This window comes from Mobula birostris, chromosome 6 (genome assembly GCF_030028105.1).
Source record: "Mobula birostris isolate sMobBir1 chromosome 6, sMobBir1.hap1, whole genome shotgun sequence".
In the NCBI taxonomy this organism is placed as follows: domain Eukaryota; kingdom Metazoa; phylum Chordata; class Chondrichthyes; order Myliobatiformes; family Myliobatidae; genus Mobula; species Mobula birostris.
The window spans coordinates 134,890,420-134,907,249 of record NC_092375.1 but is presented as its reverse complement, the minus strand read 5'-3'; the positions used below and the strand labels follow the sequence as shown (position 1 = coordinate 134,907,249).

Here is a 16,830-nt window from a genome sequence, read left to right as displayed (position 1 = left end):
TGAGAGAGTGTCAGAGAGAGAGAGAGAGAAAGTATGAGAGAGAGAGAAAGCATGAGACAGAGAGAGAGAGAAAGCGTGAGAGAGAGCGAGACACAGCATGAGGAAGAGAGAGCAAGAGAGTGAGACACAGGATGAGAGAGCGTGAGAGAGTGAGCAATAGAGAGAGCGAGACAGAGAGCACATGCGTGAGAGTGAGAGTGAGAGAGTGAGTGAGAGTGAGAGAGAGTGAGAGCGTGAGAGCGAGTGTGAGAGAGAGTGTGAGAGAGAGTGTGAGAGAGAGTGTGAGAGAGTGAAACAGTGTGTGAGAGAGAGTGCACGCAAGAGAGAGTGCGTGAGAGAGAGAGAGTGCGCAAGAGTGAGAGAGAGACTGTGTGTATGAGAGAGAGGAAGAGAGACAGTGTGTGTGAGGGAGAGAGACAGTGCACGAGAGAGAGAAAGAGACAGTGTGTGAGAGTGAGAGAGACAGTGTGTGTATGAGAGAGAGGAAGAGAGACAGTGTGTGTGAGAAAGAGGGAGAGAGACAGTGCACGAGAGAGTGCAGGTGAGAGAGAGCACAAGAGAGCGCAGGCGAGAGCATGAGAGAGAGGGAGCACATGAGAGAGAAAAAGCGAGAGAGAGAGCAAGTGTGAGAGAGAGACAGCGTGAGAGCAAGGGAGCGAGAGAGGGTGAAAAAGCATGTGAAAGAGAGAGTGAGTGAGAGTGAGAAAGTGTGTGAGAGAGAGTGAGAGAGAAACAGTGTGAGAGAGAGAGAGACAGTGAGAGAGACAGAGAGAGAAACAGTGTGATAGAGAGACAGTGTGATAGAGAGAGAAACAGTTGGTGTGAGAAAGGCGCACAGACTGTGTGTGAAAGAGAGGGAAACAGTGTGAAAGTGAGAGAGCGAGCAAAAGGGAGAGAGAGAGAGTGAGGGAGAGAGTGAAAGAGAGTGAGAGAGAGTGAGAAACAGTATGAGAGAGAGTGGGAGAGAGACAGTGGGAGAGAGACAGTGGGAGAGAGAGAGAAACAGTGTGATAGGGAGACAGTATGATAGAGAGACAATGTGATAGAGAAACAGTTGGTGTGAGGGAGAAAGACACAGACAGCATGTGTGTGAGAGAGAGAGACAGTGAGAGAGAGAGAGTGTGAGAGAGAGGAACAGTTGGTGTGAGAGAGACACACACACAGTGTGTGTGTGAGAGAGATAGAGACTATGTGAGAGAGAGAGAGAAAAAAAGACTGTGTGAGAGACAGAGAGCAGCATGTGTGTGAGAGCGAGAGAGCGCACACAAGAGCGAGAGAGCATGCGCGAGAGAGCGAGAGACGGACACGGCACGAGAGAGCACAAGACAGTGAGCGAGAGAGACAGTGTGCAAGAGAGAGAGCCAGCTCGCACGACAGAGCGAGAGAGCGAGACAGCGCGTGCGTCTGAGAGCGAGACAGTGTGTGAGTGAGGGAGAGGACGAGTGACACAGAGACAGAAAGCTTACTTATCACACTGTTTCTCTCTCTCTCTCACACTGTCTGTCTCTCTCACACTCTTTCTCTCTCTCTCTCTCTCTCTCTCTCTCACATACAAACCCTTTGATTCGACACTTTGCATTAATGGAGTTTATTAAATAAAAATGAGGTGAATCTGGGTCTAGTTCAGGTTGCTTTTGAGAAATATCAGCGGCGAGTGAAAAGGTGTGAGAGAGACACTGCGCGAGAGAGACTGTGTGTGTGAGAGAGAGAGAGAGAGAGAGAGACATAGAGACAGTGAGAGAGAGAGAGAGAGGGAGAGCAACAGTATAAGAGAGACAGTGTTTGTGTGTGAGAGGTGTGAGAGAGACTGTGTGTGAGAGGGCGCGCGCGCGCGAGAGAGAGAGCGAGCGTGCGCGTCTGAGAGCGAGACATTGTGTGTGTGAGAGAGCACGATGACACAGAGGGAGAAAGCTTACACCATACAAACCCTTTGCTTCGACACTTTGCATTAATGGAGTTTATTAAATAAAAATGAGGTGGATCTGGGTCTAGTTCAGGTTGCTTTTGAGAAATATCACCAGCGAGCGAAACAGTGTGAGAGAGACACTGTGTGTGAGAGAGTAGGAGAAACGGTGTGAGAGAGAGTGTGGGAAAGAGAGAGACTGCGCGCGCGAGAGGGAGGGCGAGGGAGCGCACGTCTGAGAGCGAGACTGTGTGTGTGTGTGTAAGAGCGAGAGAGAGAGAGCGCGAGTGACAGAGAGAGAGAAAGCTTACACCATACAATTCCTTTGCTTCGACACTTTGCATTAATGGAGTTTATTAAATAAGAATGAGGTGAATCTGGGGCTAGTTCAGGTTGCTTTTGAGAAATATCACCAGCCGGTTAAGTGACTGCGCCGGAAGCGAGAGTTCTGGATCACATAGACACAAGTTCAAATACTACCACAGCAAGCTGGGAAATTTAAGGTAATTAATTAATTGGAATAGAAAGCAAGGAGTGACTGGAGCTCACTGAGGAAATCTGCCCTCCTTACTCAGTGTGGCTCCAGACTCATCAATACACTTGACTCTTATGTCTCCTCACTTCAGAGGTGGGCTAGAAGGAGATCTATTTTAGAAATGTTCACATGTAGAGAACAAATGAATTGAATTTTAAAATGGAAGGATATGTTTGGCCTAGGGGTGGAGAGGAAGGAGGGTCAGAGACTGGAAGTCTGGTTGTTGGGCTAGGCTGAGCTGGGTTCAAGAGGAAAGGATTGAAAAACGGTTCTGCTGCTGACCAGGGGATGGCTGGGTGGGGAAATTGGGTGTGAAGGGGCAGGCAAGGGAGTGTTGTGCAATAGCTGCGAGCTGTGGAGGGCTGGAACTTGCGAGCTGAAGGGGCTACTGCAACCTTGGCCAAAGGGTTTGGTGGAGCATTACTCACGTGTCAACAGGAGGGCAGCAGTCCACAGTGAGAGACACAAAGTTGGCTGACACAGCCAGCACCAAGGTGTGCCACTGGTGGTCAGCCAGGTAGATGTCCTGGAATGTCACCTGCTCCCTGCGGCTGTTGGGCAGGCCGCCCCGGGCAAACTCCAGGTGAAGCTTGTCAGGCGAGATCCTCAGCCCCAGCAACACGTTGTTTAAATCCTCTTGGATCAACGACAAAATGTATTCGTTCTTCTAGAGAGCAAATAAAATTCACATCATGAGCAGGTTTTCCGGTATACCTATAGGTCTCCTTCTTTCATAAATCGACACCAGTGACACACATATCTTAGCACCATTGTGTCAGTGTCTTGCTTCTTTGCACTGATCCCAGCTCTAGTCTGAGATTTGCATTGTGCAGCTTCATTGCAAGTGCTAAAAATAAAACTATAAGACTCAGGAGCAGAATTAGGCCATTCAATCCATCCAGTCTGCACCACCATTCCATCAAGACTGTGGCAATGAATTCCACAGATTCACCACCCTCTGGCTAAAGAAATTCCTTCTTGTCTCAGTTCCAAAGGGATGTCCTTAAAATTCTGAGTCTGTGCCCTCTGGTCCTTGACTCACCCACTATAGGAAATATCCTCTACACCACCCCTCTATCAAGGCTTTTCAATATCTGTTACATTTCACTGAGATTCCCTCCTTATTCTTCTGAACTCCATTGAGTACAGGCCCAGGGCCATCCAGTGCTCCTCTCTTCATTCCCAGGATCATTCTTGTGAACCTCCTCTGGACCCTCTCCAATCACAGCACATCCTTTCTCAGATAAGGCGACAAACTCCAAGTGCAGTCTGACCAATGCCTTATAAAGCCTCAGCAATACATCCTTGCTTTTATATTTTAGTCCTCTTGAAATAAGTGCTAACATTGCATTTGCCTTCTTTACCACCAACTCAATTTGCAACCTAAACTTCAGGGAATCCTGAACAAGGACCCCCAAATCCCTTTGCACCTCTGATTTCTGAATTTGTCTCCCATTTAGTAAATAGTCTGCAACTTTATTCCTTCTACCAAAGCACATGACCATACACTTAACTCAACTGTATTCCATCTGAACCTTCTTTGCCTATTCTCCTAATCCAAGTCCTTCTGCAGATTTCCCATTTCCTCAACACTACCTGCCCCTCCACCCATCTCTATGTAGTTCACCAGCTTGGCACAAAGCCATCAATTCCATCATCCATTTCATTGACATATAATGGGAAAAGAAGTGGTCCCAACACCAATCACCCCTAGCACTGTTCCCTCTGAGCTGTGCAGGTGCGTGGCTGTGTAGTAGTGAAAACGCCACCGCACTCATAGCCTTTGCTGTCAGGCAGTTGGAATTTTCTTTCAAATGATGTTTTATTAAAATGATGTGCAGCTTTCAGGACATGTAAAAAGGTCGTGCTCAGAGCAATGGTTGGTCCGTGCAGCTGTAAGGAAAATTAGAAGGAACATTGAGTCCACTTGTTGCCAGCAACCAACCAGAAAAAAAGCCTCTTTTATTCCCTCTCTGTCTCCTGCGAGTCAGCCGATCTTCTATCCACACTAGTATCTTTCCTGTTTCCGATCAAGATGGCGCCAGCGAACATGATTCCTCCGGCGTTATCTTCCAGATAGAAAAGTTATTTTTGTTGTTTTTCTATGCCTTTTGCTGGAGCCTGTGACGTGCAGCTTGGAACTCAATTGAATGATTTAGTGTTGTGCTGTGTCTGGAGAGCTGCCTTGTGCAGATCAGAGACGTGCACCCGAAAAGGATTGAGAACACAGGCTGACTCTTGGAAAAGATCAGAGATGGGAAGCAGGGTCATGAATGACTCCATCTCAAAACGGGGTCAATGGATGCCATCAGATCGGCAGTGTTCGGATCCGGTCAGTGATCACACACTACAGAGGCCACCAAGGGGAATGCGGAGGGTGCCAGACGGTGAACGGTCGCTCCCCACAGAGGCCAGACGGTCAGCGATCACTTCCAACGGAGACAGACGGTCAGCTATCACTTCCAACGGAGGCCACCGAGGTGAATGCGGAGGGGGTTAGCAGTCGCTCCCAATAGAAGACACTGGGCATTCGGATCAGGCATGAGTTCTGAGTCACGGAAGGACTGTTCGATGTTCTGAGATTTATGTGATTGAATTGTACTTTATAGTGGTCTCCTTCAGTTTTTCGGCATTTTCTTTCTTGTGAGCATTTGGTGGGCCGGTGGTCTGTTCAGACAGAGTGAGAGAGACAGCGAGACAGAGAGAGTGAGAGAGACAGTGAGACAGGGGAGTTAATGCTACTCTCACTTTTTTTTTGCGAGTGAGCGGGTCAGGAATTGTTATCATCGCTGTTTTTTTTGCAGGGGAGGGGATGGAGGATGTTGGGGTTTGCGAGTTTTGTTTCTTTTTCATGTGGGGCAAGTTGATGTATGGTCTTTCTGTATTTCATGGCTATCTGGAGAAGACACATATCAGAGTTGTGTTGTATATACATACTTTGACAATGAAATGAAACTTTGAACCTTTGACCATTAAACCATAGGCTCTTATCTTGATTTGCAGCTTCATATGCAGCATCTTGTCAAAAGCCTTCTGAAAATCCAAGCAAACAGCTATCGACTCTCCTTTGTCAATCCTGACAGTTATTTCCTCATAGAATTCCAACAGATTTGTAAGGCAAAACTTCCGCTGAAGGAAACCATACTGACTTTAGTCTATTTTATCATGTGCATCCAAGTACCCTGAAAACATACCCTTAGTAATGGGCTCCAACATCTCCCCAACCACCAAAGTCAGACTAACTGCCTTATAATTTCCCGCCTTTTGCCTCTCTTCCTCCTTAAAGAGTGGAGTTACATTTGTGATTTTCCAATCCTCTGGAATCATTCCAAACTTTAGTGATTCTGGAAAGATCACTACTAATACCTCCACAATCTCTTCAGCTATCTCCTTTAGAACCTTGGGGTGTAGACCATCTGGTTTATATGACTCTTTAGGTCCAATGTTAGATTTTGCCCAGTGGCCACCACTAATGGATGCAGAAGTTCTCCGAGGAATATCTGATAGTGAGCAGATGCAAAAATTGCCCTTCAACCAACATCATCGTTCACCAAGTGAACCTGCCTGTTCAAATTTTCTGAATGAGAAGGAAATTTAGAGATCAGAGGTGCAAAGGGACTTAGGAGTCCTAGTGCAGGATTCCCTAAAGGTTAACTTGCAAGTTGGGTTGGTGTAAGGAAGGCAAATGCAATGTTAACATTCATTTTGAGAGGAGTCCAATATAAAAGCAATGATATAATGCCTAGGCTTTATAGGCATTGGTTAGACCACACCTGGAGTATTGTGAGCAGCCCCCTATCTCAGGATGTGCTGGCATCAGGGAAGGTCCAGGGGAGGTTTACAAGAATGATCCTGGGAATGAAAGGGTGAAGATATGAGGAGTGTTTGATGGCTCTGGGTCTGTACTCGCTGGAGTTTAGAAGAATGAGGGGTGAACTCATTGAAACCTACCTAATACTGAGTTGACATCTAGAGGATGTGTCCAATAGTGGAAGGACCTAGGACCAGAGGACGGAGACTCAGAAGAGGAGGGTGTTCTTTTAGCACAGAGATGAGAAATTTCTGAGCCAGAGGGTGGTCAATTCAACGAGTGGAGAGTTGCAAGGCTGTGGGATCGGATGACATCCCAGGGCAAGTGAGGATCCAACGGAGGCAAACGGTCAGCGAACACTTCCATCGGGGGCCACCGAGGTGAATGCGGAGGGGGTTAGCGGTTTTTCCCAATAGACGCCACTGGGCATTTGGATCAGGCATGAGTTCTGATCACGGAAGGACTGTTCGATGTTCTGAGATTTATGTGATTGAATTGTACTTTATAGTGGTCTCCTTCAGTTTTTTGGCATTTTATTTCTTGTGAGCATTTGGTGGGCAGGTGACCTGTTCACTGTGTGGGGGTGTGAGAGTATAGGAGTGTGGGAGGTGGATTTGATGAGAATGCGCAAAGAATAAAAACTGGGATTAATGTAAATCAGTGTAATTGGGTGTTTGATGGCTGGCATAGACGACAGGCTGAATGATCTGTTTTCATGTTATATCTCTCTGTGACTTCCATGGGAAAGATAAAATACCGTGGATTATGGAAACCTGAAGCAAAATGGAGGTATCAGCAAATCTGGCGGCATTGAAGCATAGAGAAACAGAGTTGACATTATAGTGTCTTCTGCCCTTTGCCGTTCGGCTTTAGGTGTCCTTGTCGCTGCAAAGTGAAGCAAGGGTAGACCAATATTTAACACAATCATGAGCGTTACTGCCCCCTTACTTTCCAGTCCTGAAGGATTTCGGCCTGAAATGCCGGCTGTTTATTCTTCTCCATAGAAGTTGCCTAACCTCCGGAGTTCCTCCAACACTTTGTATATGTTCCTCATGATATCCAGCATCTGCAGAATCTCTTGTGGTTATCATCTGACTGTACCCTCTACTCCATAATCTTGTCCACCTGAAGCTATGCTTCTGAAGAACTTACATACCTTCTAAATAATAGTCAGACTGCTTCCTCTATGGTTTAAAGGATTTCAAAAGATTAACAGCCTTCTGAAAGAAAATAAATAACTTAATCTCTATCTTAAATAGGCAACAACCTTTCCCTTTAAATATGACCCCTAGTTTCAGACTCTCCAGGAGAAGGAAACATTTTCTCCACGTGAACCATCCCAACATCGTTCAGGACCTTGTATTTAAAAGGAGTCATCATTTGCTCTTCTGATCTCCAGTGGATAGATGTCTGTCCAATCCCTAAACTCCAGTGAGTACTGGCCCAGAGCCATCAAACGCTATTGTTTTTGAAATATTGTGCCTGAGTGTATCCGTTATATTTTTGTCACGGACTCATTTCTCAATGTTCAATGCCACGTCTCTTGTCAGTGACTGAACAAACTGCAAGGGTGGTGCGTCAAGTAGCTTATTAATATCCCACCAGTTCTGGAAGTACCTTTAATTTTATGCTGTTCAGTTTCAGTGTGATGACAATGGAGAATTCTGCTGGGAAGTAACGGCAGACTTTGAAGATGCGAGAGGTGGAGAAGCTGACTGCCTTTGTATCCTTACTGAATCGTAGCCCACGGACGCCATGTTCCTGGACCATCCTGACTCCGTATATCTCCATTCGAGGGGCTTCAGCAACTTCTGATAGGAGATCCAATGGTTGTAAATCTGAAAAGAGTCACTAATGTTAATGACAGAAATTGGGGTGCATCAGCAGGCTGTAATTTATTGCAATGCTAGAATTATACTCATGGAGTTGTAGAGCCTGAGAAGTATCCTAGTAGCATTGCGGCCTGGTACGGCCATTACAGGTAAAGCCCTCCCCACTACTGAGCACATTTAGAAAGAGCACTGCAACAAGAAAGCAGCACCCATCATCAAGACCACCATCCAAGCCTCGCTGTCTTCTTGCTAACACCATTGGGAAGGAGGTACATGAGCCTTAGGGCCCACACCACCATGTTCAGGAACAGGTATTACCCTTCAACCATCAGGCTCCTGAAACAACGTGGATAACTTCACTCACCTCAACAATGAACTGACTCCACAACCTGAAGACTCACTTTGCAGCCAAGAGATGAACACTGTATCCAGCACCATTTACAGAAGTTCTAGACTAATCCCATTTTTATTCTCCACCCACACCTTCCCATTCCCAAGAACTCCCCGGACCCTGCCACTCATCTATAGCGTGAGGGGTGAGTGGCCGATTATTCCATCCACCCACACATCTTTTGGATATGAGAAATCCGAAGTCCTCTAAAGGGAACACTGACAATCACAGCGAGGATGTGCTCAGTCCACACAGACAGCACCTGAGGACAGAATTGGACCAGGGGCAGTGGCAGTGCCAGCTGTACCACTGGACTGTTAGCTCTCCTTTCATAACCTTCTAAATTAACCATGGTTCATCCACTTTGAGCAGTGTGCCTCCCCTACAAGCAACCTGTACACCACACAACCACAGGACTGCTGTGGAGTACCGTGCTTTTGGCGTATTGAGAGCAGTTTTGGGCCCCATGTCTAAGAAAGGATGTGCTGGCATTGGAGAGGACTCAGCGGAGGTTTACACGAATGATACCAGGAATGAAAGAGTTCCAGGAATGAAGGAGTTAATGCATGAGGAACATTTGATAGCTTTGGGCTATACTTGCTGGAGGTTCAAAATCAGAATCAGGTTTAATATCTCTGGGATACGTTATGAAATATGTCATGGCAGCAGTACATTGCAATACATAATAGTAAAAACAACGAATTACAATACACACACACACACACACACACACACACACACACACACACACACACACACAGGTCGACCTTCACTAATCCAGCACCATTGGGACCTGAGGAGTGCCGGATTAGTGAAAATGCCGAATTTCAGCATAATCAGTGCCAGGTTATCGAAGGAACTGGATTACAGGTAATCGGATTAGTGAGGGTCGACCTGTGTATGTGTGCGTGTGTGCATGCGTGCGTGCGTGTGTGTGTGTGTGTATATATATATAAAAATTAAATTAAACATGTAGGACAACAAGAGAGGATTAAAAGTACTGAGGTACTGTTCATGGGTTCATTGCCCATTCAGAAATCTTATGGGGAAGAAGCTGTTTCCGAAATGTTGAGTGTGTCTTTAGGCTCCTGTACCTCCTCCTTGATAGTGGCAATGAGAAGAGCTCATGTCCTGGTTGATGGGGGCCCTCAATAATGGATGCTGCCCTTTTGAGACAACGCCTTTTGAAGGTGTCCTCAATGCTGGGGAGGATAGTGCACATGATGGAGCCGGCTGAGTTTGCAACTTTCTGCAGCTATGACCCCTCCATACCAGTCAGTGATGCAACCAGTTAGAATGCTCTCCATGGTACACTTGTAGAAATTTGTTAGCATCTTTGGCGACTTGCCAATTCTCCTCACACTCCTAATGAAATATAGCCATTTGTCATGCCTTCTTTGTAACTACATCAATATGTTGGGCCCAGGATAGATCCTCGGAGATGTTGACACCCAGGAACTTAAACCTGCTTACCTTTTTCACTGCTGATTCCTTGATGAGGGCTAGTGTGTGTTCCCTTGACTTCCCCTTCCTGAACTTCACAAGCAATTCCTTGGTCTTACTGACGTTGAGTGTAAGGTTGCTGCTGCAACACCACTCCACTAGCTGATCTACGTTGTCCTGTACGCCTCCTCGTCACCATCTCAAATTCTGCCAACGATAGTTGTGTTGTCGGCAAATTTATAGATGGTGTTAGTGCTGTGCCCGGCTACACAGTCATGGGTATAGAGAGAGTCGAGCAGTGGGCTAAGCACACATCCTTGAAGTCCACCAGTGATGATCATCAGCAAGCAGGAGCTGTTATTTCCGATTTGTAGAGATTGGGGTCTCAGTCAGGAAGTCAAGGATCCAGCTGCAGAGGGAGGTACAGAGGACCAGATTTTGGAGCTTGTCGATTAGAACCGAGGGTATGATTGTGTTGAACACTGAGTGGCCTGATGTAAGTATTACTATTGTCCGGGTTATCCAAGGCTGAGTGGAGAGCCAGTGAGATTGTATCCGCTGTAGACCTATTGTGACGATAGGTGAATTGCAGCGGGTCCAGGTCCTTGCTCAGGCCATGACGAACTTCTCAAAGCACCTTATCACTGTAGATGTGAGTGCAACTGGGCAATAGTCTTTGAAGCAGCTCACCTTGCTCTTCTTGGGCACTGATAGGATTGTCAGCCTTTTGAAGTAGGTGAGAGATTGACAACGTCCTTGAAAGCTCCCACCAATTGTTTGGCACAGGCCTTCAAAGCCCCACCAGGTACACCATCAGGGTCTGACACCTTACGAAGAGTCAATCTCCTGAAAGATATTCTGACATCGGCCTCCGAGACAGGGATCACAGCACCAGATGCTGCAGGGATTCACACAAGTGTAGCTTTATTCTCCCTTTCGAAAGGTGCATGAAAGGCATTGAACCCATCTGGGAGTGAAACATCACAGCCGTTGTTAGGTTTCACCTTGTAGGAAGTAATGGCCTGCAAACCTGCCAGAGAAGATGCACATCCGATTCTGTCCTTAACCTCAATGGGAATTGTTTTTACCCTTAAAATAGACTGCTTTGGGTTGTACCTGGATTTAGTGTATAGTTCTAGATCCCTGGGTACACTTCTGTTTTTATGCTCTAAATTAATGTCCAGTTCTATGAATTAACATGTAATATTCACATACACTCAGTGGCCACTTTATTAAATATACCTGCTTATTAAATCAAATATCTAATCAGCCAATCATGTAGCAGCAACTCAATGCATAAACGTATGCAGACATAGTCAAGAGTTGTTCAGACCAAATGTCAGAATGGAGAAGAGATATGATCTGAGTGATTTTGAGTGTAGAATTATTGTTGGTGCTAGACCAGGAGGTTTGAGAATCTCAGAAACCGCTGGTCTCCTGGGATTTTCATGCACTGCAGTCTCTAGAGTTAAAAGTGAACAGTGCAATAAACAAAAAAAAAATCAGTGAGCAGCAGTTCAGTGGGAAAAAATGCTTTGTTAATGAGAGAGTCAGTGAAGAATGGCCAGACTGGTTCAAGCTGACAGGAAGGTGACAGCAACTCAAGTAACCATGTGTTACAACAGTGGTGTGCAGAAGAGCATCTCTGAACACGCAGCATGTTGAACCTTGAAGTGGATGGGCTATAGCAGCTGAAAACCACAAACCTCCTCTACCCAATAAATATTGCACTGTACTGCTGTCGCAAAACATAAGGATTTACTATATACTGATCAGGTGCATCGTATCAGCTGGATTGAGTCAAATTAGATGACATCAGATTCTTTGACGACAGTGACCTCTAGAGAAGGTTAATAACCACATACGCATTCAGCTTTTCTAGATTAAGTTGGTTCTGGAAGCTTCACCCTAGCCTTCTGTATATATGTTGAATTTCACCATTATTGAGGAGGGGGTCTCAGTGAAGTTCTTTCCTTGCGTCGGCTGTTTAAATACTCATTTTCCCTCAGGACTGTGTGATTGGTTTTGAAACTTGGTTCTGATTCAGCGATTATGAGGTTGCTCCAATCAAAGTTCTAATCATTTCTAATCCAGGCTTCTGCACTGTGTGAGGTCTCCATCCTTCTCTATGTATATTGTCCCATTGTCACCTCAGTTTGAATTTTCTCACTTTCACTTATCAACCTTCATATTGTCACTTTCTCACCTGCTGCTTCACATCGTCCTATTCTTATTTGTCTCTCAGTATAGCTCCATTCACAAGCTTTACAAAACATTCTGGACTATTAAAAATTAACTGTACCAATAAAATACAAATATTATCAGTTATGTTCTACATGGCATTTTTACTCATAAGATTGAAACTGGTATGATCATTATCTATATCTCAGTGTGTTGTTCATTTAAATATACTCAGTTCTCATTATCAAATTTTACCACAGAAGCGAAATTCAAAAGGGCTATGAATGCAGGACTAAAAATACGCATAGCAATTGGAATAAGGTGGATGAACTCGTGGCGCAATTACAGATTGGTCAGGATGATGTTGTGGGCATCACTGAGTCGTGGCTGAAAGAAGGCCATAGTTTGGATCTTTGTGGGTGGAATTAAGAAACTGCAAGGGTTAAAAAACATTATGGGAATCATATAAAGGCCTCCAAATAGTAGCCAAGATGTGGGGTTGAGATTGCAAAGGGAGCTGAAAAACACATGTAAGAAGGGTAATATCACAATTGTAATGGGGGACTTCAACATGCAACGGGATTGGGAAAATCAGGTTGGTGTCGGATTGCAAGAGAGGGTATTTGTTGAATACCTACAAGATGGCTTGTGCTTGAGCCTGCTAGGGGAAAGGCTATCTTAGATTGGGTGTTGTATAATAACCCAGATCTTATTGGGAAGCTTAATGTAAAGGAATCCTTAGGAGACAGTGATCTTGATATGATTTGAGTTCATACTGCAATCTGAGAGGGAGAAGCATAAGTTACATAAGACAAAGGAGCAGAAGTTGGCCATTCGGCTCATTGAGTCTGCTCCGTTATTTTATCATGAACTGATCCTTTCTCCCATTTAGTCCCACTCCCCCACCTTCTCACTATAACCCTCGATGCCCTGGCTGCTCAGATACCCGTCAATCTCTGCCTTAAATACACCCAATGACTTGACCTCCACTGCTGCCCGTGGCAATAAATTCCACAGATTCACCACCCTCTGGCCAAAAAAATTTCTTTGCATCTCTGTTCTGAATGGGTGCCCTTCAATCCTTAAGTCATGCCCTCTCGTACAAGACTCCCCCATCATGGGAAACAATTTTGCCACATCCACTCTGTTCATGCCTTTCAACATTCGAAATGTTTCTATGAGGTCTCCCCTCATTCTTCTAAACTCCAAGGAATAGTCCAAGAGCGGACAAACGTTCCTCACATGTTAACCCTCTCGTTCCCAGAATCATTTTAGTGAATCTTCTCTGAACCCTCTCCAACATCAGCACATCCTTTCTCAAATACGGAGCCCAAAACTGCCCACAGTACTCCAAGTGAGGTCTTACCAGCGCCTTATAAAGCCTCAACATCACATCCCTGCTCCTATACTCTATTCCTCTAGAAATGAGTGCCAACATTGCATTCACCTTCTTCACCACCGACTCAACCTGGAGGTTAGCCTTAAGGGTATCCTACACGAGGACTCCCAAGTCCCGTTGCATCTCAGAACTTTGAATTCTCTCCCAATTTAAATAATAGTCTGCCCATTTATTTCTTCTGCCAAAGTGCATAACCATACATTTTCCAACATTGTATTTCATTTGCCACTTCTTTGCCCATTCTCCCAATCTATCCAAGTCTCTCTGCAGACTTTCTGTTTCCTCAGCACTACCGGCCCCTCCACCTATCTTTGTATCATCAGCAAACTTAGCCACAAAGCCATCTATTCCATAATCCAAATCATTGATGTACAACGTAAAAAGAAGCGGCCCCAACACGGACCCCTGTGGAACACCACTAGTAACCGGCAGCCAACCAGAAAAGGATCCCTTTATTCCCACTCTCTGTTTCCTGCCAATCAGCCAATGCTCTATCCACATATGTAACTTTCCCATAATTCCATGGGCTCTTATCTTGTTAAGCAGCCTCATGTGTGACACCTTGTCAAAGGCCTTCTGAAAATCCAAATATACAACATCCACTGCATCTCCCTTGTCTAGCCTACCTGTAATTTCCTCAAACAATTGCAATAGTTTTGTCAGGAAGGACTTTCCCTTAAGGAAACCATGCTGAGTTCTGCCTATCTTGTCACATGCCTCCAGGTACTCCGTAACTTCATCCTTGACAATCGACTCCAACAACTTACCAACCATCGATGTCAAGCTAACAGGTCAATAATTTCCTTTTTGCTTCCTTGCCCCCTTCTTATATAGCGGAGTGACATTTGCAATCTTCCAGTCCTCCGGAACCATGCCAGAATCTATCGACTTTTGAACGATCATTGCTAATGCCTCCGCAATCTCCACAGCTACTTCTTTCAGAACATGAGGGTGCAGTCTGGGATATTTATCTACCCTTAGACTATTCAGCTTCCTGAGTACTTTCTCTGTCGTAATTGTGACTGAGCACACTTCTCTTCCCTGACACCCTTGAGTGTCCGGTATACTGCTGATGTCTTCCTCAGTGAAGACTGATGCAAAATACTCATTCAGTTCCTCCGCCATCTCCTTATCTCCCATTACAATTTCTCCAGCATCATTTTCTATCAGTCCTATATCTACTCTCACCTGTCTTTTACTCTTTATATACTTGAAAAAGCTTTTAGTATCCTCTTTGATATTATTTGCTAGCTTCCTTTCATAGTTCATCTTTTCCCTCTTAATGATCTTCTTAGTTTCCTTTTGTAAGCTTTTAAAAACTTCCCAATCCTCTGTCTTCCCACTAATTTTTGCTTCCTTGTATGCCCTCTTCTTAGCTTTAACTTTGGCTTTGACTTCTCTTGTCAACCACGGTTGCATCCTTTTTCCATTCGAAAATCCATGTATCAGTATCATAATGGAATAAAGAGAATTACAGAGGCATGAGAGAGGAGCTTGCCCAAGTGGATTGGAGGGGATACTGGTGGGGATGATGACAAAGCAGAGATGGCTGAAGTTTCTAGGAATAGTTCACAAGGCACAGGATAGATATGTCCCACAGACAAAGTTTTCCCAAAAGGCAGGGGTAGGCCATTGTGGCTGACAAGGGAAGTTAAGGATGCATAAAAGCCAAAGAAAGGGCATGTAAGGTAACAAAGGTGAGTAAGAAGTTGGATGATTGGGAAGGTTTTAAAATCTAACAAAAGGCAACTAAAAAGCTATACAAGGGCAAAGATGAAATATAAGGGCAAACTAGCCAATAATATAAAGCAGGATATTAGAAGTTTTTTTCAGTTATATAAAGAGTAAAAGGGAGGTGAGAATTGATATTGGACAACTGGAAAATGATGCTGGTGAGGTAGTAATGGAGGACAAAGAAATGGGGTGGGGTGAGTACCATTGCTATTACAAAAGAAAAATGCTAGGCAAACTCAAAGGTCTTAAGGTGGATAAGTCACCTGGACCAGGTGGACTACGTCTCAGATTCCTTAGAGAGACTGCTGAAGAGATAACAGATGCATCGGCCATGATCTTTCAAGAATCACTTGACTCTAGCATGGTCCCAGAGGACTGGAAGATTGCAAATGTCACACCACTCTTTAAGAAGGGAGGAAGGCAAAAGAAAGGAAATTATAGGCCAGTTAGCCAAACCTCAGTGGTTGGGAAAGTGTTGAGGTCTTATTAAGGATGATTTTTCGGGGTACTTGCAGACTAATGATAAAATAAGTCAAAGTCAGCATGGGTTCTGTAAAAGGAAATCTTGCCTGAAAAATCTGAGAGTTCTTCAAGGAAGTAAAAAGCATGGTGACAAAGGAGAGGCAGTGGATGTCATTTACTTGGATTTTCAGCAGGCCTTTGATAAGGTGCCACACATGAGGATGTGTAACAAGATAAAATCCTATGGCGTTACAGGAAAGATACTGAAACAGATAGAGAAATGGCTAACAGACAGGAGGCAAACAGTGGGAATAAAGGGGGCCTTTTCTGGTTGACTGCTGTTGACTAGTGGTATTCCCAGGGGTCGGTATTAGAACCGTTACCTTTCACAATTGTTTGTCAGTGATTTAGATAATGGAACTGATAGCTTTGTGGCAAAGTTTGTAGATGATATGAAGATAGGTGGAGGGGTAGATAGTGCTGAGGAAGTAGTGTGATTGTAAAAGGACTTAGACAAACTGGAAGAATGGGGAAAAAAAGGCAGATGAAATACAGTGTTGGGAAATGTATGATAATGCATTTTCATAAAAGGAACAATAGTATGGACTATTATCTAAATGAGCAGAAGGTTCAAATATCAGAGGTGGAGAGGGACTTGAGAATCCTCGTGCAAGACTCCCAGACGGTTAATTTACAGGTTGAACCTATGGTAAAGTCAGCAAACGCAATGTTGGCATTTATTTCCTGAGGAATTTGACAAGGTGCCACACATGAGGCTGCTTACCAAGTTAAGAGCCCATGGTATTACAGGAAAGTTACTGGCATGGTTAGACCATTGGCTGATTGGTAGGAGGCAGTGAGTGGGAATAAAAGGATCCTTTTCTGTTTGGCTGCCAGTGACTAGTGGTGTTCCGCAGGGGTCAGTGTTGGGATCGCTTCTTTTTTTGCTATTTATAAGTGATTTAAATGATGGAATAGATGGCTTTGTTGCCAAATTTGCAGATGATACGAAGATTGGTGGAGGAGCAGGTAGTGTTGAGGAAACAAGTAGGATGCAGAAGGACTTAGACAGGTTAGGAGAATGGGCAAGAAAGTGGCAAATGAAATACAAAGTTGGAACATGCATGCTCATGCACTTT

General features: G+C 44.8%; 1 protein-coding gene across 1 annotated transcript in view; it reads right to left on the bottom strand.

Moving 5' to 3' along the window:
• LOC140199897 (thrombospondin-type laminin G domain and EAR repeat-containing protein-like) overlaps window positions 1-16,830 on the bottom strand; it is an 83,559-nt gene that overhangs the window by 59,681 nt on the left and 7,048 nt on the right. The window contains exons 2-3 of the mRNA XM_072262401.1: window positions 7,867-8,087; window positions 2,867-3,105 (exon numbers count right to left, since the gene is read on the bottom strand). Coding sequence (XP_072118502.1) covers window positions 2,867-3,105; window positions 7,867-8,040 — 413 coding nt within the window. The 5' untranslated portion in view covers window positions 8,041-8,087. The remainder of the gene's footprint in view (window positions 1-2,866; window positions 3,106-7,866; window positions 8,088-16,830) is intronic.